The sequence below is a fragment of the Phoxinus phoxinus genome (genome assembly GCF_949152265.1).
Source record: "Phoxinus phoxinus genome assembly, chromosome: 13".
Classification (NCBI taxonomy): Eukaryota; Metazoa; Chordata; class Actinopteri; order Cypriniformes; family Leuciscidae; genus Phoxinus; species Phoxinus phoxinus.
In genome coordinates, this window is record NC_136888.1 from 19088776 (window position 1) to 19114533 (window position 25758).

A 25758-nucleotide genomic window follows, 5' to 3' on the forward strand; every position below is an offset into this window, starting at 1 on the left:
TAAGATGGTTTATTTATTTATGAAACTTTGATCTTTCACTAAATGTTTTTTTATACATTTACTCTCCAAAGTTGGTCAAAAATAAACAGGAACTTCTTTCTTGGTCTGTATTTCTTGTCTGTGATATACATGCATAACATTTATAATCAATCTCTTAAAGTACTCATTCTCTCCAGTGCTGGAATAGGAAGATATCCTTCCTTGGGTCTGGAGAGCTTAGTGCTAATGAACAAACGAACAAAACTGTGTAGTTGATCATGACCTGTGAATACATGAAAGAGAATTTTGGGTTGGGTTTAACTGGGACCCATTTGACCCTTGATTGAGTTTATTTCCCCCACATTTTCTCATGTTAATTATGTCTGAATTTATTCCCATGTAGGGAATAATTCACATATTATAAAGCCAGATTACCTGAGTTAATTTGAAATGGAAATGATTGACTCGTTTGTTGGTGCACAAATTGATTTGCTTGCATATTTTCTCTCATTACTAGACTCACAAGTGCATTGAGCTAATCACCTCAAATGAGCATGGGCAGCCGTTATTTATTTATCTACTTCTCAAAAACCCATTTCAGTAAACACAACAGCTGGGTTATACAGCCAGTGTCGTGTCAATAAGAGTTTTGGCAGATAGAATATGAAATTCATTTCTCGTACTCTGTGAGGGCATCCAGGGATACGGGGCGATGAGTTCATTTTGACAGCGTTTGTCAGGTAATAGAGCAACCTGGAACTATCCCTTCCTGTCTGATTGGCCAATAATGGAACTAATGAAAAATAAACAAATGTTTCCTGAAGTGAGAGATTGTTAAACAAGTAAATAAATCATGGGAAAAAATGATGTTTGGTGGATTGTAACAGGCCAGCATGGATGAAGGGTTTTGAAAGAAAAGGAATGAAATGGAAAAAGAGAGTGTGTGGGTGGAGGGAGGGATGGATAGATGAAAAGAAGGGAGGGCTGATGTGATCAGTCCTGTGGATGACATTGCTCGCGCTCTGTGTAATAACAGTGAACAGCAATAAAGCTGGAATTGAAGTCGCTTCTATTGCTGGCAGGGGAATAGAACGCAGCAAAACTGCAAGCTAGAGAGAGAGGAGAGCAGCATGCAGCCAGAGAAAAGTGTGTGTGTGTCGGGGGAAAGAGATGGCAGAGCGTTGTTTTCTTTTTTTAAAAGAACAGATTTCTAAAATTGTCGGATTTGCTTTGACTGGATCATTTTGGCATGTACATGAATCAGGGCAGCGTTCAGTGTGGCAGATGAAATGAATGAGGAAATGAAAACCGAAAAGTTGCACAAATGGGGCTCTGACAATACTGTACCACTACAGATTAAACTAGCAATTAACAAATTCAAATAAGTAACATAAGGCAAATAAATAAGAAACCAACTAAAGCTGAATTGTAAGATGAAAGAAAAATTAGACTAAAAGTGTTGATACAGAGCATGTGTGTGTGTGTGTTTCTCTTTCTCCAGATTAGTTAGTATCATCACGTTTTGTCTCCTGGCTGATAGATAACATGATCACCGGCAGCCTCACCGGTGTATGTATCTAGATTTATAGGTACCCATAATGCCTGTGGGACGTGATATGCCACTGGAGGTGGGGGGATTGCCACAGGACAGAAAGGTGAAGGAGAAATTGAGCAAGAATTAAAGATTTCCTGCAGTGAAACTGCTTGCAGCTACGGGTTTGTGATGTCTTGCTGATAGTTCAGTGCATGTTTGCAGTCCACAAATATAGAATTGTTACACATCATAATCCTCAGTACTGTATATGATCTCCAGTGGGGTCGGTCCACATCTCAGTATGGTTATTAACAGAAATACATGGACGGGCAGTGGACACAGCCTGCGACTTTTGTTCCATCTTTTCTCAAATGACCAGGGCTGCATTTCCCAAAAGCATCGTAAGCCTAAGTTGATCATAGAGACCTTTGGTGGCAGTGGTTCTACGATTAATATGCTTTTGGGAAATGCAGCCCAGAATGACAAAAGGAGTTGAAAGAGTGTAAACACATTTGACCTGTAGGATTCCTCCGAGACAGAAGAGGGTCATTAATAGCACAGATGTGTGTATATAGCTGCTGCCTGTGAAGCGTGACATCGTGGAGATAGATGGAAGGTTGTCCGCGGAATGCATCCTTTTAGAGAGAGAGAGAGAGAGAGAGAGAGAGAGAGAGAGAGAGAGAAAATACTGAATCCTTAATTTATTTTATAATGTTATATTTTTATATTCTAAAAATTGTGTTTATAGATTTTGACCTATAGATTTTTAGATTTGAACCTTAGATTAGTCCCCATTCACTCTATATAAAATGTAAAAATATGTTTAAAAACTATTTTAAAGTGCTGCTTTGGTCATTTTTTAATAGGTCAAAGTGAACTAGGATTGCCTTGGGGAAAAAAAGCCCCTGGTGATATCTGTAGTTTAACTTTAGTGCAAAGATAAACCAGAGTGAAATGAAAATCACTGACTGAACGCATTACGCTTATTTGTGTCCACATGCTAAATATATATTTTTGAGTGCCTCCCACATGCTGTGTGTATTTACAGGCAGGTGGGCCGTATGTTGACTGATCTTGGCTCACTGTTTGTGTGTATTTAGAGGCAGTTGGCAAGTCTGTTGACTGATTTGGGCCTGACGAGTTCTGCGCTGCTGATCTATGAACAACTGGAACTCTGGGAGGATGCAGTTGTCTGCCTGGAGAGGATGGGACAGCACGGCAAGGTACGCTACTCTCATACAACCAGTCAGTTCAAATAAATAGTCCTGCCCCAAACTTATGCCATTGGTTGAGCCAATGTTGCCGTGTCAGACTGATCGTTATGTTCAAATGAACAGATCAGTGTTTTGATTCTCCCAGTTGACAGCGTTTACTCTTCAGGGAAATCAGTCTACAAGTGAATTACTTACAGTTGTCTCTACATATTAAGATGGGATAAGAGAAAGTGACTTCTGTTAAAGGTCTTGAAGAGCAATTGATGCAAATTTTTCCCTCACATCTCTTTTTTTTTTTTTCGTTCTCTCCTCCTTATATGAGCTCCATGCTCTAACAGTGTGTGTGTTCTGGGAGCTATTTCAGAGTTTTATTAAGTTACCGTCCACTTTGTGTACCAATCAGATTATAGGGTACCTCTGAGGTCAATAAAACCACCCAATCACCCCCATTCTGAGTTGTAATAATATAAAAATGTACTCCACTCTACTGTAGTACCTGAGGTACTGACTCACTCTACTTTTCCCTGCACTCATGTTAAAGTTTAAAGTCATAAACTGCAGGTATGCATATAAAATAATGTATGAGATAGAAAACCAAGAGGGGCGTTAGGGAGTGACATATGAGAGGAAAGAAATTGGTGAAAAATGAGAGAGAGACAGTGAGGGAAAAATGTCTACACAAAACAGCAAGACTGGAATAAGGATAATTTTTTCTGAGGGATTAACCCATGAGATACTGTGTTCGTTTAATGAGTGAACATCTGTAGAGCATGAGGGACTTTGGGATGTGCACTGATGTTTATTTGATTGAGGTAATTTGATTGTCCCACTAGAGCTTGCATGTGTAGTTGCAAATTACTGTTGGAATTTACCGTTTGGTGTCCTATTACATTTTAGCATTAGCATAATTTAGAATTTTTTTTTTATTTACAATTATTTTGTAGTATTCTTGACAAAACACAGAACATCCTTCAGATTGGTACAAAATCATAAACTAATGCTAAGGAAACATATATTCCATGGATTCAATTTGCAATAAATTGCGCCCCTTCCTCTTTAGGCAATTATTGTCCATCTGCATTTAATACCTGAATCTCTAGAGGTTTCCTCATTTCAGCACAAAGGGATAACAATTTAGCAGGCTTAGAATTTATTTTATTGTAGTAAAAACTTTTTAACTAATTAATAAACATTTTTCCTTTTTTTTTTATATACATCCAAAATACTGCAAAAAATTTTGATTTTGAAATTAATAGAAAATAAATGAACTTACAAATATTTAGTTTGACTCCCTAAAGTTGATGATGAAAGCAGGTGCTTACTTAACCTTCAGATAACTTTCATGACCTTCAGTTGAAAAATTATTTGATATTTTTTGAAAAATATATTTTCCCTGCCTTTGTTTCCTATTTATAGGAAGCACCTAGAAATGTGTGGATTTCTAAGTTAAGAAAAAATAAATAAAGAAGATTATAAATAAAGGGTCTTTAAGGGATTTCTTGTAGTTGGCCCCAGAATTTACCTTGGGAAACATGGTATCAGCACCAGAATGTTTCAGTTTCCCTTCTGAAAGTGAAATTGGCAACCTGGCTTGTATTAGCAGCATCCATTTGTGTTGTTGGCAGTCATGAGATCCAGCCGCCTCACCGTGCCTGCCTAGGCTACACGAACTTTGTTGTTTGTGGCCAATGGGAAATGTGCAGTTAATAATGGCCCCAAGGAGCATTCAAGTGCTGTCAAAACCATGGGGCTCTCTTTCTCTTCTGTATTTCTCTCTCTTATCACGTCTTATCAGTGTTGTTCTAATAAAACGGAAATATGAGACTTTATGTACCCAAGTAAATAGCTTATTCATCCTCTGTCTGGACCTTCAGGTTTTCCTTTTTTTTATGCAACTATTGTGTCCAGTAGGAAGAGATATTGTTCCCACTTCTCAAATTATTTGTACCCACGAAAATAAATAAGCACCCAAATAAAAGTGCTGGCCAAGCAATGTGAATTTTATTGCCGCCCACCCCCTCTCTCCCACTACGGCTTTGGTTCTAAGCGTTTGCAAAAAGCCCTTTATCCTTCCATCCCCATGAGCACTAGCAGGGGTGGAAGGCCAGGAGCCGATGAGAGATGCACTGTGTAATATAGCGCAACGTCCAGCGTATTTGAAGCCACATTCACAGTGACTGTATAAGGGCATGTGTTAACGGCAGCAGAATTTCACCAGCTTGATCTGGAGAATTTACGTTTAGAGAAGTTGTTCGTGGCTGTAGCACAGTACTGGTCAGTATCACGTCAAGTCCTCATGTTTATATGGCTTTGTGGCCATAGCCTGGTTCTCGCACTCTCAATATGAAGGTCCTTGTTTCTCATGTTGGAGACAAATGTTTTAAGACAGCCTCAATCTGTTATCCAAAATAGTAGTCAGTCTTTCTTGTTTGGAATTTTATTAGGGATCTTTTTTGGCCTTTGTCTACTGAATTATGATTATTGTTTATGCTTATTGCTAGAAAATTACAAACACTTGTCAATTATAAACTGTATATAGATTTTTTTGTTTGGTTGATTTTGAATGCAATTCAATGCATGCAATGTCTGCAAGTGATTTTCTTTTCTTTTGGAACTGTTATAGTAATGTGCTTAATAATAATATGAAAAGAAAATAGCAACATACTTGCGTCATCAATTGAATCCTTACACACTATAATGGCAAAAGTATGTGGACACCAAAACGCCACACCCAATTACAAAACCATTGGTATTAATAGGGAGTCCTTTGTAACAGCTTACACTCTTGTTAAGATTGTGGAATTTGTGCCCATTTAGACACAATTATCGGTAACTCTTTACAATAAGGTCCCATTGCTTAACTTAAGTTATGCTACTGGCCAGTTGAATGCTTGAATCTGATTGGTTGACAAATGTTCTAAGGCGTGCAATTATTTTCAGGGAAACGCACGGCTAAAGTAGTTTATTTAGTAGTTTATTTATATAAGGTTCTTACAGACTATAACAGCAAAAGAACCAAAACCCACAACGACACTGACTATAGTACTAAACATAGTAAACAATAAGATAAAAACGCCAAATTATTTCCATGTTTTTTGCCACAAATTTAAGTTTTATTATGTATGGACTGCACATACGGTCCTTCTCCCGCTCTCTCTCTCCCACTCAAACATGCGCACACATAGAGTACGGACACACACTCGCACAGAAATGTGTTGTCAGCTGCCCTGGCGATTTGATCAGTAAAATAATTTAACTTGTATAATAATAAGTTACAAGCTACTTGAATTTCTCACTAGTTGGGTAATAGCGGCCGTGTTCTTGGAGCAGATAAACTTAGTTTCGCTATTAGAGACACGCTCAAACCCAGGTAATTCATATACGCAAAAATCTCTCTCTCTCAATGAAGTATTTTTCATTTGTTAGTTCATGTTAACTAATTTAACTGATGTTAACAAATGGAACCTTATTAAAGTGTTCCAAATGATCTGAATGGTCCAATTCATCCCAAAGGTGTTCAGTAGAGTGCAGGACATGCAGGACAGTCCAGTTCTTCCACATCAGATTGAGTAAATAATTGATTGCATGTCTTGATAGAAAAGACCCTCCCTAAATTGATGCCACAAAGTTTCAGCACACAATTCCCTAGAATGTCTTTTATATTGGATGGAATTTTAACTGGATTTAAGGGGCCTTGTCAAACCCAATAATTAGAACGAGGTCTCCACATACTTTTGGCCATGTACGTTTTCCAATTTGAGGATTAAATTAGTCAAAGTTGCTTTAATCTATTGGAACTTTCTCTCTCAGGCGGAGGAGGTTTTGAGACGTGAGCTGGAGAAAAAGGAGACGCCGACGCTTTACTGCCTGTTAGGTGATGTGCTGAAGGATCCGCAGTATTACGACCGTGCATGGGAGCTTTCCAAACACCGCAGCGCACGTGCCCAACGGTCCAAAGCTCTGTATCACCTGCGCCACAAAGAATTCCAGCAGTGCGTGGAATGTTTTGAGCGTTCACTGCGAATCAACACAATGCAGGTATGATGTACACTTGGGTGTAACTTTATAGTACTTAACCATGCATCCTCCTTTCCTGTAAACTTGAAGACGTTAACCACCCATACCCCTCTTCCACTAACATGATGCAGGTGTTCAGCCGGGGAATCTGCAAACTTTGGTCAGAATTGGCCAGCATTTCTATAGACAGTTATGCTGCCATTCGGTTTTCAAGTCAGTGTTCCAACATAACCAATAAACCCTTACAAGTCTTTTTAAAACAAATTTACATTCAAAATAAGTTGAGTGTCTATACAGTCCATCAACCATCAAAAGTTATAATGAAGAAAATTCTTAACAATAAATTCAAATATTATTTGTAAATAAATAATATATTTTTTTTATAATAATAATGATAGTAATTGTAAACAATTAATGAAGAGTCTTAAGAATTTAGTGAAAACATTTAACATTCATATGCATTTACTTATTTTTATGGCACTTTCAGTTTCAACATAATGGTCAGCACTTATTCAAATAACTTATACAATTAATAAAATAATTTGCAGATATGGAAATTGATTTCCATTTTAGACAAACAGGCACAATAAAGTGGCTGGAGCCACTTGTGCAGCGCAACATACTTTATATAGAAACAAGATTGTAGTTGTAATGGGAGCAATCTATTATTTATTTTTTTTATCATGTGGACATTGTGGTCACACAGCTTTAGGGATTGTGTTTAAAAATGTGAGATGCAGGGCAGTGAAATGAAAAGAGCAAGGTCTAGAGAGCTTCATTTAGAATGCTGTCCCATGCGTAAGACTCTGCAGAACATGAGCACAGCAGTCAAACGCATCCATCCAGCATGTTAACATAGAACAACAATGGAAAAGCTTGTGCAGTGGAATCCAAAAACGTGTTCTGTGTGAACGTGACCACATGTTGACCACACATGCACAAGATCACAAGGATGGATGTATAGAGAAGATTGTCACACATGCACAAGATCACAAGGATGGATGTATAGAGAAGATTGTCAGAGTGCTGACGGAGAACATGAGAAACACTGGGGTGGATAAAAAGCTAGACAGCAGCATGTGGATGAGTGCTATCAGGTTCATCCACCACAGAGCCAAAAAAAAGTGCACAGCTCCCTCTTTTTTTCCCTTACTCATTCTTCATTCCTCCCTTCATCCATAATGCAGAAGCACAGGCAGCAATAAGACAGAGTAATCTTCCTGAGGGACTCATTGATGACCCCAGCGTGATCTTTAACACTGGCTCGCGGCGCTGCCTCAGGGCCTCTCGGAGCTAATACTGCCTTCAGGCCTAGAGATGGAAGTTAGGACAGAGGAGTGCCTCAGAGATGCTAGGATTCCAGAAGAAACTGAAGATTTAAAACACAAGAGAGAGACCTTTTCCTAGAGGTTCATGGGCTCAAAGAACATCATTATTTTTTAGGGCAGAGTAACGCTTTTAAAAGACGAGTGAAGCACTTGGAGTCTCATCAATTTTCTCTCCATCTTTTCTCTCTACAGTTGGGTGTGTGGTTCTCCCTGGGCTGTGCGTATTTTGCACTGGAAGGCTACGAAGGGGCCGCCAAAGCTTTTCAGAGATGCGTCGGACTGGAACCAGATGTAAGTCACACGGTCCTTGAGAGGAGATCAGTGTCATATGACCATGGAGAAAAGGGCTTGTGCTTAGTTATTCAGTACTTGTGCTGTCGAATCTGATTTATGTGTTTCGTAATCAATAGATTGTGTCTATGAATGCCTCCCTGGTTTTGTGCTTTCAGGCTTCTACTCACTTTTATGCATCTATAAAGCTCCATAAAACCAAGAACCCTATTACCCTTAGCACAGGAGCCTCTTATGCTCCTAATGGTGTACTTAAAATTCAAATGTAGTCAAAAGGCAGGCTTAATACTCCATCCAGGAAACGAGTACACAAGCTGTTAGGAAATATTCTCTAGATGTCTACTTGCTTATGTATTTATATGGATTATTTTGATAAATGGTTTTCACCTGTGGACCTGACTCTGATCGTTACTCTCCTACATTTAGAATTCAGAAGCATGGAACAACCTCTCCACGGCCTACATCAAACTGAGAATGAAGTGAGTATGAGTGTCAGCACTAAATAGAAGGGCTAAATCAAAAAAGCTGTGTTTCTGGTGTTTTAATCCAATAAGAGTAGAACCTGCATTTACTTTTATTTATTACGTGTTTGCAATCAATATGCTAATAAGCAGCCAGTTAAGCTTTCCGTCAATATTTGGATGAGCTGTAATTCCAAAGGCATAATATAATAATAATAACAATAACATAATATTATAATACATGTTAGTATTTTGTCAGAATACATGGCATCTTTTGAATACTTAGCCATCAGAGCGGACGAATTTTCTGAATATTTTAAAGTTATTTTAATGCAACCATTATTGTGTTTTTGCTGGCCTTTTAAAATAGAGATAATGCTTTTTTTATAATATCTTTGTACAGCAATGATGCATTATATTCATCAATAGTGACAGTAAAGACATTTTAATATAAAAGATTTCGATCACACTTTAGGGTTCAATTTTCATTATTAACTTACTATTAACTCTGACTTTTGCCTCAATAAACGCCTAATTACTGCTTATTAATAGCTAGTAAGGTAAATTTAAAGCTGCCGTCGGCAACATTTTTTTGATCAAATTCAGTGAAATTGACACTATAATCCGACAGAACCACATAAATAAGGTGGTTTTAGAAAAAAACCCGAGCTTCTAACTCCACCTGGAGCGTGTTATTTTGTTTTGCAAAAATCCACCGCTCCCGGATCATCGGGTCTAAACAGTGAGATCTGACTGTCAATCACAGGTCGTGCACAAATCACAGATCCCCCTCCCTCGCGCAGACGCGGACGTTACAATATCACATGCACACGACACGCCTGAAGTTCGCCTGAAGATTGTACGAAGCGTGATGGCAGAGAGAAAATCTAATAAGCTTCCAATTCCTCGGTTATTGCTATCTATGGATAGATTAGCCAGGGCAGCCTACCTCCGAGTCTATGGTGTTGATCGATGCTGAAGAGACGGACGCGTTCACAGAAAATCAGGTACACACGCACTGACGATGGGCGGGTGCTCGTTGGTAGTGGGGGAGGGGCATGAGAGTTGTAAACATTCAAAATTTTGTCTAAGTCCACTCAATCTGCCAGACTTGCCGACGGCAGCTTTAAGTTTAGGTAATGTCATGCAGAATAAGGCATTAATATGTGCTTTACAAATACTAATAAACATCCAATGTCCTAGTAATATGCATGTTAATAGTGAGAATTGGACCCTAAACTAGTGTTAGCAATACTTTTTTTTTCTTCTTTTTTTTTTCTTTTTAAACTTAATATTAATCAAAGAATATTGAAAGAAGAAGAAAACATTTCTCAAAAAATATTAAGCACAAACGATTTTAACATTGATAAAAAACAAAAACAAATGTTTCTTGAGCAGCAAATCAGCATAATAGAATGATTTCTGAAGGATCATGTGACACTGAAGTAACACTGAATGGCTGCTAAAACTTCAGCTTGTCCATCACAGGAATAAATTACGTTTTAAAATAAGTTTAAAAGTTTTAATTGATCAGTTATTAGCTAAATAATAGCTCCCACTGCTCCCACACACGTATCTCTCACTGAAATCGCCACATGTACAGACATGTAGATAAGCCCCTATTCAGGTTCCGGTTGACCTGATTTATACTGCGTTTCTGTGTTTCCTTCATCCTGCATCCGCTGGGGACCCTCAGAGGCCTCCTTGCTTTTCAATTACTGCAGGAATGACTTTGGCAGCTGTAATTGCAAAGATAAATCTCCTCCGGGCTCTTGCTGTGTCTACCCCAGGAGCCAGCGCTTCACCATGACTACCAACCCGCCAATATTAACCAGATTTGGAAGCTAAATGCCAGTTAGGATATTTGTTGCGTGACATGATTGGAGGTTTTTGCTGATTTCCTGCGAGGAACGAAGGTGTTTCCTGGAACACCACTGTAACGGTGTGCACCTGAGGGATTCTGGGAATGATTTCTCTCCTCGCCCATTAGCCCTGTGCACTCATCCCTGAGATGAGTCTTTGGAATCTTCTATTAAAACCTGATTAACGCTCCTAGGGACCATCTAGAACAGTGAAGTGTGTGTGTGTGTGTGGGAGATTGTGCACACACCTGCATGTGTTCAAAGGAAACCTGGCTTTAGATGTTATAATGAAACCTGTGTCTACCCTCGTGTCTTAGGCTTTTGTTGACAGCGCTTGCAAAAACATGAGCTCTCTTTCAAAACCTAGTGATCTGTGTCTATACAGGCAGTGTGTTAACTGAAACCTCATACTGTAAGTGATTGATTTGGAATGCTCTGTTACACACACAACTCTTCTCGTGAAGCGCAACTGGAGACTCGCAGCTGATTCCAGTGGAGTTTGATTTTAGCATGTTGCAAAGCTCTGTCTGTTTGTCGCTCTTTCTTTCTGTCTGTCTGATGCTCTTTCTGTCTGTCTGATGCTCTTTCTGTCTGTCTGATGCTCTTTCTGTCTGTCTGATGCTCTTTCTGTCTGTCTGGCGCTCTTTCTGTCTGTCTGATGCTCTTTCTGTCTGTCTGGCGCTCTTTCTGTCTGTCTGATGCTCTTTGTCTGTCTGGCGCTCTTTCTGTCTGTCTGGCATTCTTTCTGTTTGTCTGGTGCTCCTTCTGCCTGTCTGGCGCTCCTTCTTTCTCTCTGTCTGGCGCTCCTTCTTTCTCTCTGTCTGTCTCTCTGTCTGTCTGATGCTCTTTCTATCTGTCTGTCTGTCACTTTGTCTCACTCTTTCTTTGTCTGTCTGATGCTCTTTGTCTGACTCTTTCTTTCTGTCTGTCTCTCTTTATGTCTGTCGCTCTGTCTTGTCTTTCTGTCTTGTCTTTCTGTCTCTGTCGCTCTGTCTTGTCTGTCTGTCTCTTTCTGTCTGTCTTTCGCTCTTGTCTGTCTCATGCTTTTTCTCTCTTTCTCTTTGTCTGTCGCTTTTTCTCTCTGTCGCTCTTTCTTTGTCTGTCTGTCTGTCGCTCTTTATGTCTGTCTGTCGCTCTTTCTTTGTCTGTCTGTTGCTCTGTCTGTCGCTCTGTCTTCTGCTCTTTCTTTCTCTTTCTAGTTTTTTCACTCTTTTATTCAGTTGCATAAACTATCGTTCTCAATATCTTTGACAATACTTTTGATTTTGTGTTGTTATTGTAAAGGTTTTAAAAATGTTAATCAACTCGACCACACATCCTGAATTACATATTTCATTTAGCTCACCCCAAAGCATTCCGAGTTTGGCATATCAGTGTAGGGTATGTGTTGAATAGATTCCAGAGTTTGACGTTACGGAGTTTGTCATTTTGCTGACTACCTGTACATTTTCGAGCAGCTTTTGTATATATAATGCTCTCTATGCTGGCAGCTCTCTAGGTTTTTTTTTAGAGAGGAAAACACAAAACTTGGTTCTGCCATACACCAGTTTAATCCATCCATTCTGCTAATGGTAGTTCTGCTAAACACATTGATTTTGTTTCGTGTGTGTGTGTTCCAGGGAGAAGGCGTTCCGCACCCTTCAGGAAGCGCTCAAGTGTAATTATGAGCGATGGCAGATCTGGGAGAATTTCATTGTCGTGTGTATAGACCTGGGCGAGTTCAGTGAGGCTATCAGAGCCTACCATCGGCTCATGGACCTCAAGGACAAATACAAGGACGTGGAGGTGAGTCAACATCACGCAGTTAACCCGAAACTTTAGGGTTGCCCCGACCAAAGATTTTAAAACAGAAATGAAGCTCTTAAGCCCACGCATAAAGCTCGCCACAGCGACACCAGCAAAAGTAATGATTATGAATGTGTTGGGGGGAAAAGCTAGGAGAATGTCTCAACATTAAAAATATGTATGCAAATATGAAGTTGACGCTGACTAGTCATCTCCACAGTAAAATGGAAGCTTGTATAGAGAGAAATGTACTGTACGTTAAGTTAAATGTCATGCAGTAAACGTTGTACTAATTTAGCTTCCACACTTGGATATGCACCTAATAATAGCGTACATTTATCTAGGTAACATTAGAGAGAGCAGCCATGTAAAGTGTTTCAAAACATGTTTCAAATTATAAGCCATTTTTGAGTTTGATTAAACCTTTGAATTTCCTGGCCAACATAATTACCACATGGCCCATCCGTGATAATGACCTGTCTGTTATGGACTGCGTAACTTGACTTCATCTGGAGTTTTTTTTTGTGACCAATTAAAATTTGGTTAACCAAACCTCTTTTCATCGACTAACGTTTGGTTGACTCAGTTTCTTTTTGCAAAAAACTTTCTTTTTGCATACATTTCCAGAGACATTTTCTCAATTAATTGTCTATGGCCTCACCTTTGTCTAACAACATAAATGTGAATTTTTTTGGCTTGTGTAACCAGTGTAAAGCAGATGATGTCTGCTGTCATCATGTTTTCGACCACACTAACAGCTGCCCGACTGCATGCGCTGAAAATACGGTCATGTGAGAGGCCGTGTGTGTAAGTGAGTGTGACTGAGCGTTTTGATGAGTGAATGTTTGTGTGAGAGAAGAGCGAGATGATTTCAGCCTAATCTGCCAATATAGCACACACAAAGTAATTCTTACCCCAGATGGGCTCTTGTCGGCTCACATTCATCCAAACAGCTCTGTTTTAAACACGCACCCCTGTATGTCCCTCTGCAACCGTGGCCCCATCACACCTCTCCTCCGTCAGCTGTGAATCTAATAGCGCCGCTGTCATAACACGCATGTCTTAAAGCTCTACGCCATTAGACACGTTTGCATTGCGGCTGGTTGATGTACCAGCTGCTACATCCTATTAAATGCGTCGTTTGTTTTATCATTTGGTAGTCAAATTGCCCGATAGTTGTTTGCCTCCTTCACTTTATGGCGGCTCCGGGGTCACCATGTGGCAGTAAATTATCTTTTATTTTCACAGAAATGATGGCCTCACCTTAAAAAAGAAGCTATTTCATGCATCTCTAATTTTTAAACACCCACTCTTCTACTTTGTGAATGATGCAAAATATCTCAAAACTCGAGCAGTGTATGAGCGAGTAGCAAATCAGTCCTCTTAATTCAGAGCAATTATGTTGAAAAAGAGATATCCAATTGAAACCGATATATCTATCTATGTAACTAATCTATATAATTTTTATTTTAATTGTGGATATTTATTTTCAGTATATAAAAAAATAAAAGTATTTTATATATATATATACATTTTTTAACTGTAGTATATATATATATATATACTACAGTTAAAAAATGTAGGGCCAGTAAGATTTTGTTTTTGAAAATATCTTGCAGTAAGTCTTTTTCTTATTTTAAAACAATGAACTGATATCACACTCTTTCCCAGCTGATTGATTACATTAAGAATTGCGACAAAAAAAAGTTTCCTGAAATGTTGTTTAAATATGCAAACGAGGCTATTAAATATGTATCAAATATCTAATTAATTATGTTAATTAAATGTGTAATTAAATATGCACTAATTTGCATACATTTCAAGAACAGAAATCTGACCAGATTAAGTCAGTTTCAAAATTTGTTTAATTTAGTTGACATATTGGAGTTAAAAAAAATTAGTGAGGGGATTTTGGATTTCTCTTTTTATCACTCCATAAATCTAAAAATACTGTCAAGAGTTTTTTTTTTTTTTTTATCTTTAGGAACAAAATGTTGTATACAATCAGGTACATTATATATGAACAAACAACTTGGTAAAAATCTTCAGAATATGGATAGGAATAAGAGTATGTAAAAAAAATTGAGAAACCTTCCTTTAAAGATATGTATTGTAATTAAAATCTACATACGCAAATAGATAAGCAATAAAAGCAACACTTTGCTATTTAAAGTATTTTGGATGTTTTCTTTCCACTAGTTTAATAAAACACGTTATGAAAAGCAAAACAGCCCAAAATCAAAAAATTGACCGATACATGAAAACAGTGTTTTTGCCTGTACCAACACTTCCGACATCTAAACATTTCTTTGCTATTTTGAGAATCAGCTTTTTATGGATGTCTGTTTCCACCTCAGCGTAAATAAATAAATAAAATGGGAAATAAAGTTTATGGTGAGGTTTATGGTCAAAGGGGCGCAGGCATAATCCCGTTTCAGGATGCCAGCTGCTTTTACACACAACACTGTGTATTGAAACGTTTTGATTTCTTTCTAAATACGGTTTAAATTAGTGGACATATACGCTTCCCCTCCTTACTTTGTCGCATCTAATTTCGTTTCCCGTTTTCCCTCCATTTTCAATTCTTCTGATTATTCGTTTACGTCTGTTGAGCAGCTAGTAGCTCATCAATTAAAAGTTGTGATGTGAAAGCACAGAAGTTGGAAAGGTCAGCGCTAGCGTTCGCCTCCAGCCCCTGTGAGAGTTTCAGATGGTAATTGGGATCTCGGCGCTTGGCTGGACTCAAAATCATCACTCACTTCTCTCTACTGTTCATTTTACTCCCTTCATCATCTTTCTCTTCATACAGAAATCCTTCAGATGCGTGTTATTGGGAAATTAGATGAGAACATCTGTTAATAAGGGGAAATGCTGTGCGTGTGCGCGGACATCTCGGTCTACAGTCATAAGACTCGTCTCTCTGTCATTGATCCCACCCATTAATTCACATTCCACAGAGACGGAGAAAAGAGCGTCCCATCCTCCCTCATCCTGCGCTAAAAAAAGAATTTAGATGGATCAAGTATCCTCTCTCTCTCTCTCTCTCTCTCTCTCTATCTATCTCTCACTCTCTCTCTATCTATCTCTCACTCTCTCTCTCTCTATCTCTCACTCTCTCTACCATTCTTCATTCCTTCGTTCCTCCCCGGAGAATATTGCTTCTCTCCTTAATTTCATGCTGTAAGGGGATCGTGCAGAAATTACACCTAGACACCCATTTAATTTCCTCTTTAAAGTATCACTTCCCCATCATCTATAGTCTTCACCAGTAAGCCCATTTAAGCTAGTCATTTCACATGTTCCTTAATACCAGCGGACAGTCACAGGTGCCATACGGATTCTCATTTATTTTGTTACATTTTATTTGTTTGTATATATTAACTTTAAGATGGATTGAATAGTGGGTGCAAAATGAAACTGTTTAACTGTCAGAACTGTCTCTTATGCTCACCAAGGTTACATTTTATTTGATAAAATATTTTGTAAAAACAACAAAATTGTTAAATATTATTACAATTTAAAATATTACTATATTTTAAAATGTAATTTATTCCTGTGATGTAAAAACTTGTGTGTGCGATCGATCATAGATTATTATTATTTTTTAAAAAGTTGTATCGATATTGCCTATAAAAGTAAATTCTTCTTTATATAATCATGTAATGTTCAGATAATGCCCGGTGAACAAATAGTTTGAGGTAGAACTGTGCTTATGAGAGTCTCTGGGGTGAAAAATGAGATTTCAGAGGAAATGTCTGCGGAGACTTTACAGATATTACGCCACTGACTTGAGCGACAAAGATCTCCGCACATCTGCTGAGCAGCCTGAACAGGTCCAGAGGTGAATGCAAGAATCAGGAGAGATGGTGTTGTGAAGATGAAAAAGTGATCGCTGTAAAGAGAGGTGATGAAGAGAGAGGCGATGAAGGATGAACTTTTACTTCAGGAATGTGCACTGTATATTTTCATACTTTCGTGAACAATGTGGCCATACAGACGCACTGTCATGAGAACATGTGGTCCACATAAAACGCATTGATCTCTGTGGAGGCCGTTTGCTCTGATGAAGTTGGTCTCTATCAGTCTGTTTGCCGTTAAAGTGTGAACATTAGGCCCTGTCCACACTAATAAGTTTTCGTTTGAAAACGCATCTTTTTCTCTCCGTTTTGGCTTTCTGTCCACACTGAGGCGGTGTTTTTAGCAACGAAAACAAAGCTTTTTAAAAACGCTCTCCAAAGTAGATACATTTAAAAGCGCTGTTTTCGCGTTGTATTGTGGACTGTGAAAACACGGGTATTTAAAAACGATGACTTGAGTTTAGTTGTGACTCATATTGAACCCATAGATATTCATGTTTATACCGGTATTCACTTTCACACAGTTGCTAAAATGTTAGTTACTTTGCACACTCTTAATATCACAGTCCAGCAAAGATGACAGAAAATGCAGTCGCATTTGCTGTCCTGTGGCAAAACATGAGAGCAGTTGCTTTTTAGACCATAAATATAATGGTGAATGAGTGAGTTGGGTCAGTGAATGGTGAGATATTTTTCTAAATAAAATTATCCTGCCAAAAGAATTGCATGGTAACTTGATTGTTTTTTTTTTATTGTCTTTATCATCTCAATGAGCTTTCATGAGGGTTTACGCATGCGCTGTAAGGTGAATTCAGTGTTCTCCAACGTTTCAGTGTGGATGAGAAACTTTTTGATAATGCTAGTGTGAACGGAGAGCGTTTTGAAACGAAAGCTCTGTTTTCAAATCTATCTGTAGACGTAGCTTTAGTCTTGGGTGAGTGTATATTTACACACACATCACTACATGTCTTTTGCATTCTGTCTTTTCAAGAGCCGTCCTTGCCTCTGCTACACACAAGCACACACATGGTAACATGTAAAATTAATTGGGGTCAGCTTTCCATGTTTCATCTTGTAAATAACAAAGGCTACTGATGAAGTGAACTGAAGTGCTCTAGAATGCTTGGAATGTGACATCATTAGTCATTTTTTGGTGGAGCTGTCAATCATAACACACCATCAGCACACACCAATAGCAGTCACCAGGTTTGTAAATGATATGCTTAGGCATCAAAAACTCACCATCCTAATTAAAAAAATTGGTTCATAACAAAAAAAAATGCATTAATAAAAAAAAATTTAAATACAAAAGTTTAGATTAAAATACACTACCGCTCAAAAGTTGGGGCACAGTAATATTTTTTTATTTTTCAGAAGTTCATACTTTTATTCAGCGAGGATGTATTAAATTGATCAAAAGCAGTAAAGACCTTTATGTTAAGAATATTTCTGTTTCAAATCAATGCTGTTCTTGTGACTGAAGACTGGAGTAATGATGCTGAAATTTCAGCTTTGCCATCACATGAATAAATTATATTTTAATGTTTTTTAAAATAGAAATTATCTAGTTATTTAAAATTGTCATAATGTTTCACAAAACTGCTATTTTTACTAGACTAATGTTCAAATAAATGCAGCATTGGTAGCAAAAACTTATTTTTAATTACCAACACTAAACTATTGAACAGTGGTGTGTATATAAATCATATGCCACTCTTTAGGGAAAAAAAATATTTTTTTGTAGTCATTTTTATGATTTTTAGTACTTAATAGAACTAGGCAAAACAGTCTATAAGCAAAGACATCCCTGTCCCTTTTCACACACAGTTAATGGCCATAAATTCTGGTTCTGCTCTAGTAATTACAGCGCAGTTTGGAGCTTGTTAGTTACATAGCATACAGACACACAAACACATGTGGAACTTTGCGTGAAGGCTGTGATTAATAGCACTTATACACACACACACAGTGAGGAATGTGGAGCCCAGCATTCAGGTCAAGTATTCTGGTAGTTTAGTGAAGTTTAAGGGTGTGGTGTGCTTAGTTTAGATTTTGGAGTTTGAGGAGAAAGCCTTCTCTGTCTTTGTGGCACGCACACATTTACTCTCTTAACAGATTCCCTCAGGGGAATCAGACACTTCTGACTAGTCACACCTCACTGAAGCCTTCATAGACCCTAGTGTTGACATCCATCTCAGGTGATCTGAATTAGACGGCGCTAAATGCAAGTGTAAACAGAGTCCAAACACATTTGATGAGATATATTTAACCACATTGTTTGAGTACATTTAGGAAAAAAATATATATATTTTTTGAACTTTAGAAAATGATCAACATGCATTTACATACTATCGAGTATAAACAGCAATTTCACCGCTTTTGAGATGAACACCCGAAATTGATGTTAATACCAAGTGTAAACAGTGCCATAGTTTCTCAGACACACACTACGTAACTGTGGGATCGGGTTTGCTAATTTGATTTACAAAAATGCTTTCTCCATTCAGTTACAAATTCTGTGAATGTGTGCGAGAGGGAGATTTATATATGCACCTCTTTAGACAGATGGGATGAACTCTTTGGCTTTTTTCGGTTTTCCCTGGCATATGCACAGACTCTGGAGAGTCTGCATTTGTTTGTGTGGGAGAAACAGCGAACAGTGAGAACAGCATCTCTAATCTCCCAGCTCTGTTGATGGCATTTAGAGAGAGAGAGAGAGGGTGTGTGTGGGGGAGAGGCAGAAAGTTTGGATTCTTATTGGCTGTGGTGGTTTTTATCATTTTATCATTTTTAGAGAACAATATCATTGAAATCACATTCAGAATAAATTGTTTCTACCGATGAACGATAAAAACCACCACAGGTTTTTATCGTTCATCGGTAGAAAAAAAATATTCTGAATGTGATTTCAATGATATCGTTCTCTGTACCGTTATCATTATAGTTTTGCTGTGGACTCTTCTATTCTTTTATATTTAGAATGATTTTTTGAACCGTATCATTAGCATTATAGTTCTTGTCCTTGGTGTGAACCAAGTTTAGTGTGTAAATGTTTAGAAGAGTTAAAAAACGGTGATCCCCAATCGAGGAACATCTAAGGCGGCAGAGGTCAGGTTTAGGGATTGCTGTTATGACGTCATTGCAAAGGTTAAGTCAGGGGCTGGCATCAGGCACAGCACGTCACCCCTAGATTAGTTTTCAGATTGGTTATTCACGACTGACTCTTGAGTTTAAACAGCAGTCAGTTTCACCCTACTGGAGGTATCTCCTTTAGCGTTTTGTATATTTCTCTTTATCTTCATCAGGTTCTGGAAATCCTGGTGCGTGCAGTAGTGGACAACCTGACAGATCACCGTGGCGAACATGCCTCCAATCTTAAAGCAAAACTGCAGGAACTCTTCGGTCGAGTCTCCGCCCGCTACAGCACAGACGGCAAAATATGGAAACAGTACGCTCGACTCTACGGCGATGGTCATAGCAACAATGTAGAAGACAATGACAAGGTCCATTTACATTTTTTATTTCAAGAAGTGTCTAACTTAAGCAATGAGCACCTGTGATTTTCTACAATATATCAAAGTTTTTCCAGCAAATATCGCTCCCAAAACTTTTTTCTCTCTAAATATATTCAAAGTTTAATACAGTTTTTTTCAGTTCCTGTAGAGTTAGAGCACTCATGGTTCAATCCCCAGGATTGAGTGGTAAAATGTATCTTGAATGCTCCGCAAGTCACTTTGGATAAAATGCATAAAGTAAAGATAGTGATGAAGAACGGGAAGTTGTACCGTTGAAATTTCAAACTCAGTTTTACATGAAAGAGAGCTTTTATTGGTTGTTGCTTTATTACTTTACATCTGGTTTAGTCATGTTGTCTAACTGCATTTTGATGTTTTCAGGCACTACAGTTTCTGAGTAAAGCCCATCGGTGTGAGACACAGACAGCTGGCTGGGAGAAAGACATGGGCAGCTTCAGATCTGTGGTGAAAGGTGCCAGAGATATGGCGAATGGTGAGACTTAACACACACACAGTCATGCTTTGCCTTTCTCTTTTACAAGGCCATTTGAGAGAGACACACAGAATCGTGGTCCTGCACTCATTCATAGAGTCACTCTATCATGGCTAATGTGGCAGCGCATGAACCTCTGAAAGGGCTGATGGATTGAGAACACGGAGCAGGAGCAAGAGCGACAAACAAGCCTTTTACCCCTCTGACCTCCACCAGAGACAGACTTCTGTTTGTGTGTGTGGGCACGTGCGCCTGTGTGTGTTTTCCAGATGGGTTTGCTTTTGTCTGTGTGTGTCTCATTAAGAGGGATGTTGAGGGTTTGGTCAGGGAGTGTGTGTTGAATTAAACATCAATTGAGACTGAGCACAGGTTTTGGTTTGAATAGCAATTCTAAATGTCTGATTTTCTGTTTAAAAATCAAACTGTCGCATAATTTTATTCTCGGCTGGCATTGAACATGGACAGGCTAGTTTCTTATCCCATCATAAGAGTCTCTTATCCCATCAGCGTGCTGTCCTTGAGTGTGCAGGCTATTTGTTGTTGATCTTAATGATTTATAAAGGGGGCGGCTCAGCAAATGTTGCAGAACCCTTTGCACTCCTCCATCCCTTCCCACTAACTCTAGCCTGCTTTTGAGTGTGTGTGTGTGTGTGTTAGGGGAGGATCGATCGATATAAGGGTAAGGAAAGTGTGTGTACATGCGTAAGAGACCATTCTTCACTGGTTTGTTTTACCTTGAACATTTGTGTAGATCTGTTTTTATTCATGTATGTGTTGGGGTGTGTGAGTGTGTGTGGTTAATGAGCTCAGTCTGCACTTATTAATCACAACACTTCTCCTGTTGATGCTGCTTCAGCTAGCAACATGAAGATGAGATGGGAGAAGAGGGAGATGGCAAGAACGGAAGGAATTAAGGATGGATGGCTTTAAAAGAAAGAATTTAGAAAGCAAGAAAAATAATTTAGAAAGAATTGTATAAATCTGGAAAGGAAGAAAAGAAAAATATTTTAGAAAGAGAGAAGAGAGAATTTAGAAAGAGAAAAAGAGAATTAAGAGAGATTTTAAAAGAGAAAATTTAGAACGAGAGAAATTAGAATAAAAAAAAAAAAAAATATTAAAACAAAGAAAGGAGTTTAGAAAGATAGAATTTAGAAAAAGAAAGGAATGAAGAGGGTAAGCCTGGTTCACACGGGACGATTTTAAAATTGTCGGATGATTTTCCAAACCTGAGAGACCCCACACAGCGCGACCACACGGCAAAATCAACACATCACACACAAACCGATTTGACTCCCGAGCATTCCCAGGTCAGATGGGAAATCTCGCAAAATCCCTCGAGATCAAACAATCATGGTGGACGAAGAGGATGCAGTGGCGATAGTTTGTTTTTAACCGAGAAAAAAAAACGTTATCCTCCACCTCCGACGTCCACCGGACTTTCTGGTGCACCATGCTGCCGGCTGTTTTGATTTTGTTTCCCGGTGCTTCCTCGTCACCTCGCTTTCTGATTGGCTACACGCCACAGTCCACAGGGACACCATACACGAGGAGAAATCGGGCCAAAAAAATCCAACATGTTGGATATCCCCGATTTGAGATCGGAGCAGTCCCGACGTCCTTCCGAGCAGACGAGAGCAGTCTTAAAGGAATAGTTCACTTTAAAATGAAAATTCTGTCATCATATACTCACCCTCATGTTGTTTCAAACCTGTATGAATTTCTTTCCTCTGCTGAACACAAAGGAAGATATTTAGAAGAATGTCAGTAACCAGACAGTTTCTGGGTCCCATTGACTTCCATTGTATATTTTTTTCCTACTATGGAAGCCAATGGGACCTTAAGGGTGAGTATATGATGACAGAATTTTCATTTTAAAGTGAACTATTCCTTTAACACACCACACACGGCAGGAATATCTGATCAGATTATTTTATGATAATCGGAGCATCCTTAACACTCTGACTTTTTGGGACTTTAGCCTATTCACCTTATCCCCCAGAGTTAGATAAGTCCATACATACCTTTTTCATCTCCGTGCGTGCTATAAGTCTGTTTGACGCACCCACCGTTAGCCTAGCTTAGCACAAAGACTGGATGTGAATGGTTGCAGCTAGCATACTAATCCAAATAAGTGACAAAATAACGCAAACATTTTCCTATTTACATGTTGTGATTTGTATAGTCACAGAGTGTACAAAAAACAGTCACATGAGACAGACATATTTTAACTGTATTATTTAACTCTGGGGGATACGGTGAATAGGCTAAAGTCCCAAAAAGTCGGAGTGTTCCTTTAAGATTGTCGGAAGGGGTGAATCGGGGCTAAAATCGGCCTAATTAGCCTGCCGTGTGAACCAGCCTTTAATTTGGAAAGAAAGAGGGAGAATTTGGAAAGAAAAAAAAGGAGTTTAGAAAGAAAACTAATTTAGAAAGAAAAACAAAAATATTTTAGGGGAAAAATTGTAAAAAGGGAGATCATTTAGAAAGAAAGAATTAAAGAAAAAAGGGAGAGAATTTTAAAGAATGAATTTAGTCATTTTGGAATTTAGAAAGAAAGAGAAAAGGAGGGAAGAAGGATCAAATAGGGAAGAGGGAAACAATTTAGGAAAGAAGTAAAGAATGAATTTAGGAAGGAAGCAAAGAATGAATTATGGAAAAAAGTAAAGAATGAATGATGGAATGAAAGACAAAGAAAGATGGGTATGCAGAGGTGATAGAGTGAGGGAAAACAGAGAGAGAGAGACTGAGGTAGACGCATACCTGAGAATCTGCGGTGTCCCTCCATCTGTGTGGGGAAGATAAACAGAGCAGGTAAATAGCACACTAATGCATGCTGGGAATGCAAAACAGCACACGCAGTACATGTTTTACTGACAGACTTCTGTTATCCGTGTTTGATTATCATATAGAGACGCTGCTAATAATGAGTTTCATTGTGAAGAAAATGTGTAGAACAGGAGACGGGTGTTGAAGTCCAGACTGTGTGTGTGTGTGTGTGTGTGTTAAATTACTATTTTGATGCTGCACTAATAGCTGTAGTGATTAAACATGAATCGCTCAGAGGTTGGGATCCATCACTTAATGTGAACAATACACACACGATATTGCAATACAAAAAATAATGACCAGCTCTTTCTATTAGGCCACAGACCTTGATTTTGCAGGTGACCTTTGACAGCCCGACACACTCCCTCTCTCTCTGAAGTGCTGTGACTCTGCTGGAGATGAAAACTCTTCAGTGATTCCTCTCTCTCTCTCTCTCTCTCTCTCTCTCTCTCTCAGTGTCCATCAGCTGTAGCAGGTCTAAGCAGAATCCTCAAGAGGCTCTACAGTTGCTGACTTCAGCTCGACTCAGTTTGAAGAGCCTGGTCTCCAAAGCCAAAGTGAGAGACACACACACACACACAAACAGAGCTCTTATGGTTTGAGCTTTGCTGTAATCTTTTAAAACTATCAATAAAAACAAGCCTCTGTTTTGTGAAAGTTGCCTTTTTGGGGGGGCTTTTTTATTTAATGCAATTACACATGAAAGTTAACATAAACCCATTTAATTGTCACAATACGACAACCAAACAAGATATTTAACAAGAAATTTTGAATAAGACTTCATTTTAGACCATGCCGTTCAAAGGTTTGGGGTCAGTAGGATTATTATTATTTTTTTTTTTATTATTTATTTGTGAAGGAAGTTAATACTTGTATTCAACAAAGATACATTAAATTGGTCAAAATAAATGTTTCTTAAGCACTAAATCAGCATTGCGGTATTAGAATGATTTCTGAAGGATCATGTGACACTGAAGACTGGAGTAATGATGCTGAAAATTTGCCATCACAAGAATAAATTACATATAAAATAGAAAATCACAATGTATTTTGGTCAAATCAATGTAGACTTCTTTCAAAAACATTTAAAATATCTAACCAAACTGAACAATAGTCTATGTATTAGAGCTGCACGATTCTGGGCAAATTGAGAATCACTTTTTTTGTTTTTTTTAATGATCACGATTCAGAACAGACAACTAAATAAAATAACATGTAGCCAGATTTCCAAGAGGTTCTGAAAAAGTGTTAATTGCTGCTGTCTATATTAAAATAAAAATGTATTTAAGTTAAAGTTAAGTGAAATTTAATCGGTTTGAATGAATGATTCAATGATTCACTCATAAATACTTGTTTTATTACTGGATGAATCAGCATTTCTGAACAAATCTCTTGAATGAATGATTCAATGACAAATACATTTTTTATTTTGGAATGAGATAGTGTGGATGTTAGAATCGAGATCGCACTTCTTCTTTTTTTAAATGATTAATCGTGCAACTCTAGTACGTATATCAGGAATAGATTGGATTTTAAAAAGTAGGCTATATATGACAGATGGGCTTGACGTCTGCTCAAATGAAAAGTCAGAATGAAATGGATGTTATGATGAAATATTATACTTTTTTTATATGAAATAACTTTGTAATGATGAATCGTTCATAATAAGACCAAGAACATGTATTATGAAAGTAAATTTTGGTTTCACGTTATCTATATGTATTGCAGTAATTTATTTTTATCAGCTGCCATCATTTATAGATCTCACATTTGTTTTGTTTTCTCTTCACAGCAAATGTACACTGATGATGTCACTGGTGAGCTCCATGATGACATCAGAGGTGATGTCACAGAGCTCGAGCAGCTTGTCACAGAGCTACAGGACCTGGGTGGCCAGCTACGCAGCCAATGAGAAGCCACATCACTGCTGGCCCTCCTTTTCTTCCGATTAGTTTAAACGGTGCATTTTTAACATGTTTTAGACTAACAAAACTTCCATGTGGAGATCTTGGAGGCCTCAGGACTTCGGTCACTTGTTCAATCAACAGAGAAAACCTAATCGAAAAGACTAAGTGACTGAGTTAAAGATGTTTGTCAGATGACCTGGTCCAGGGTCAGCTGTCTTTGTCCTAATCAGAGCTCCTGCGATTACACAATGTGTGATTTTAAGGTCCTTGAGGCTGTCATTTGTAAACAAATTGTCTTTGTATAACGTTGCCTTATTCCAAATAAATAAATACTACGCATCTTTCTTACATATTTAATCTTTGTGCTTGTTTTTTGAGCATGTGTACAGTCAGTTAATATAGAAGGATTTGCACAATTGACGTCTAGGTCACACAACATCAGATATGCAGTTTATTCAAGTTTGAGTCTAGGTCAATACCTAAATACAGCAGATTGAATCAGTCAAGACAAAAATCTAAACGACTGCATAAAATGTAAACTCTGACAATGTTTAACTTATTTAAGAAAGCTATTATTTTTTTCCACACTAAACTTATCCCTGGGTTAATGTATTTAAGGCAACTTTTAACCCTGGGCTAACCAGAATTTTGCATTCGTTCATTTAAAATGAGAGTTATGACTGTGGGTT

At 38.2% G+C, this 25758-nt stretch overlaps 1 protein-coding gene across 3 annotated transcripts in view; it reads left to right on the forward strand.

Annotated features, from left to right (window-relative positions):
- The window catches only part of ttc27 (tetratricopeptide repeat domain 27), an 82988-nt gene extending 57564 nt beyond the window's left edge, over positions 1-25424 (forward strand). For all 3 annotated transcript variants that reach the window (XM_079632249.1, XM_079632248.1, XM_079632250.1), the window contains 9 exons: positions 2614-2736; positions 6538-6765; positions 8265-8363; positions 8790-8842; positions 12306-12471; positions 19634-19831; positions 20225-20336; positions 23619-23719; positions 24955-25424. In XM_079632249.1, coding sequence (XP_079488375.1) covers positions 2614-2736; positions 6538-6765; positions 8265-8363; positions 8790-8842; positions 12306-12471; positions 19634-19831; positions 20225-20336; positions 23619-23719; positions 24955-25074 — 1200 coding nt within the window. In that variant the 3' untranslated portion in view covers positions 25075-25424. The remainder of the gene's footprint in view (positions 1-2613; positions 2737-6537; positions 6766-8264; positions 8364-8789; positions 8843-12305; positions 12472-19633; positions 19832-20224; positions 20337-23618; positions 23720-24954) is intronic.
- Positions 25425-25758: the final 334 nt, after the last annotated feature.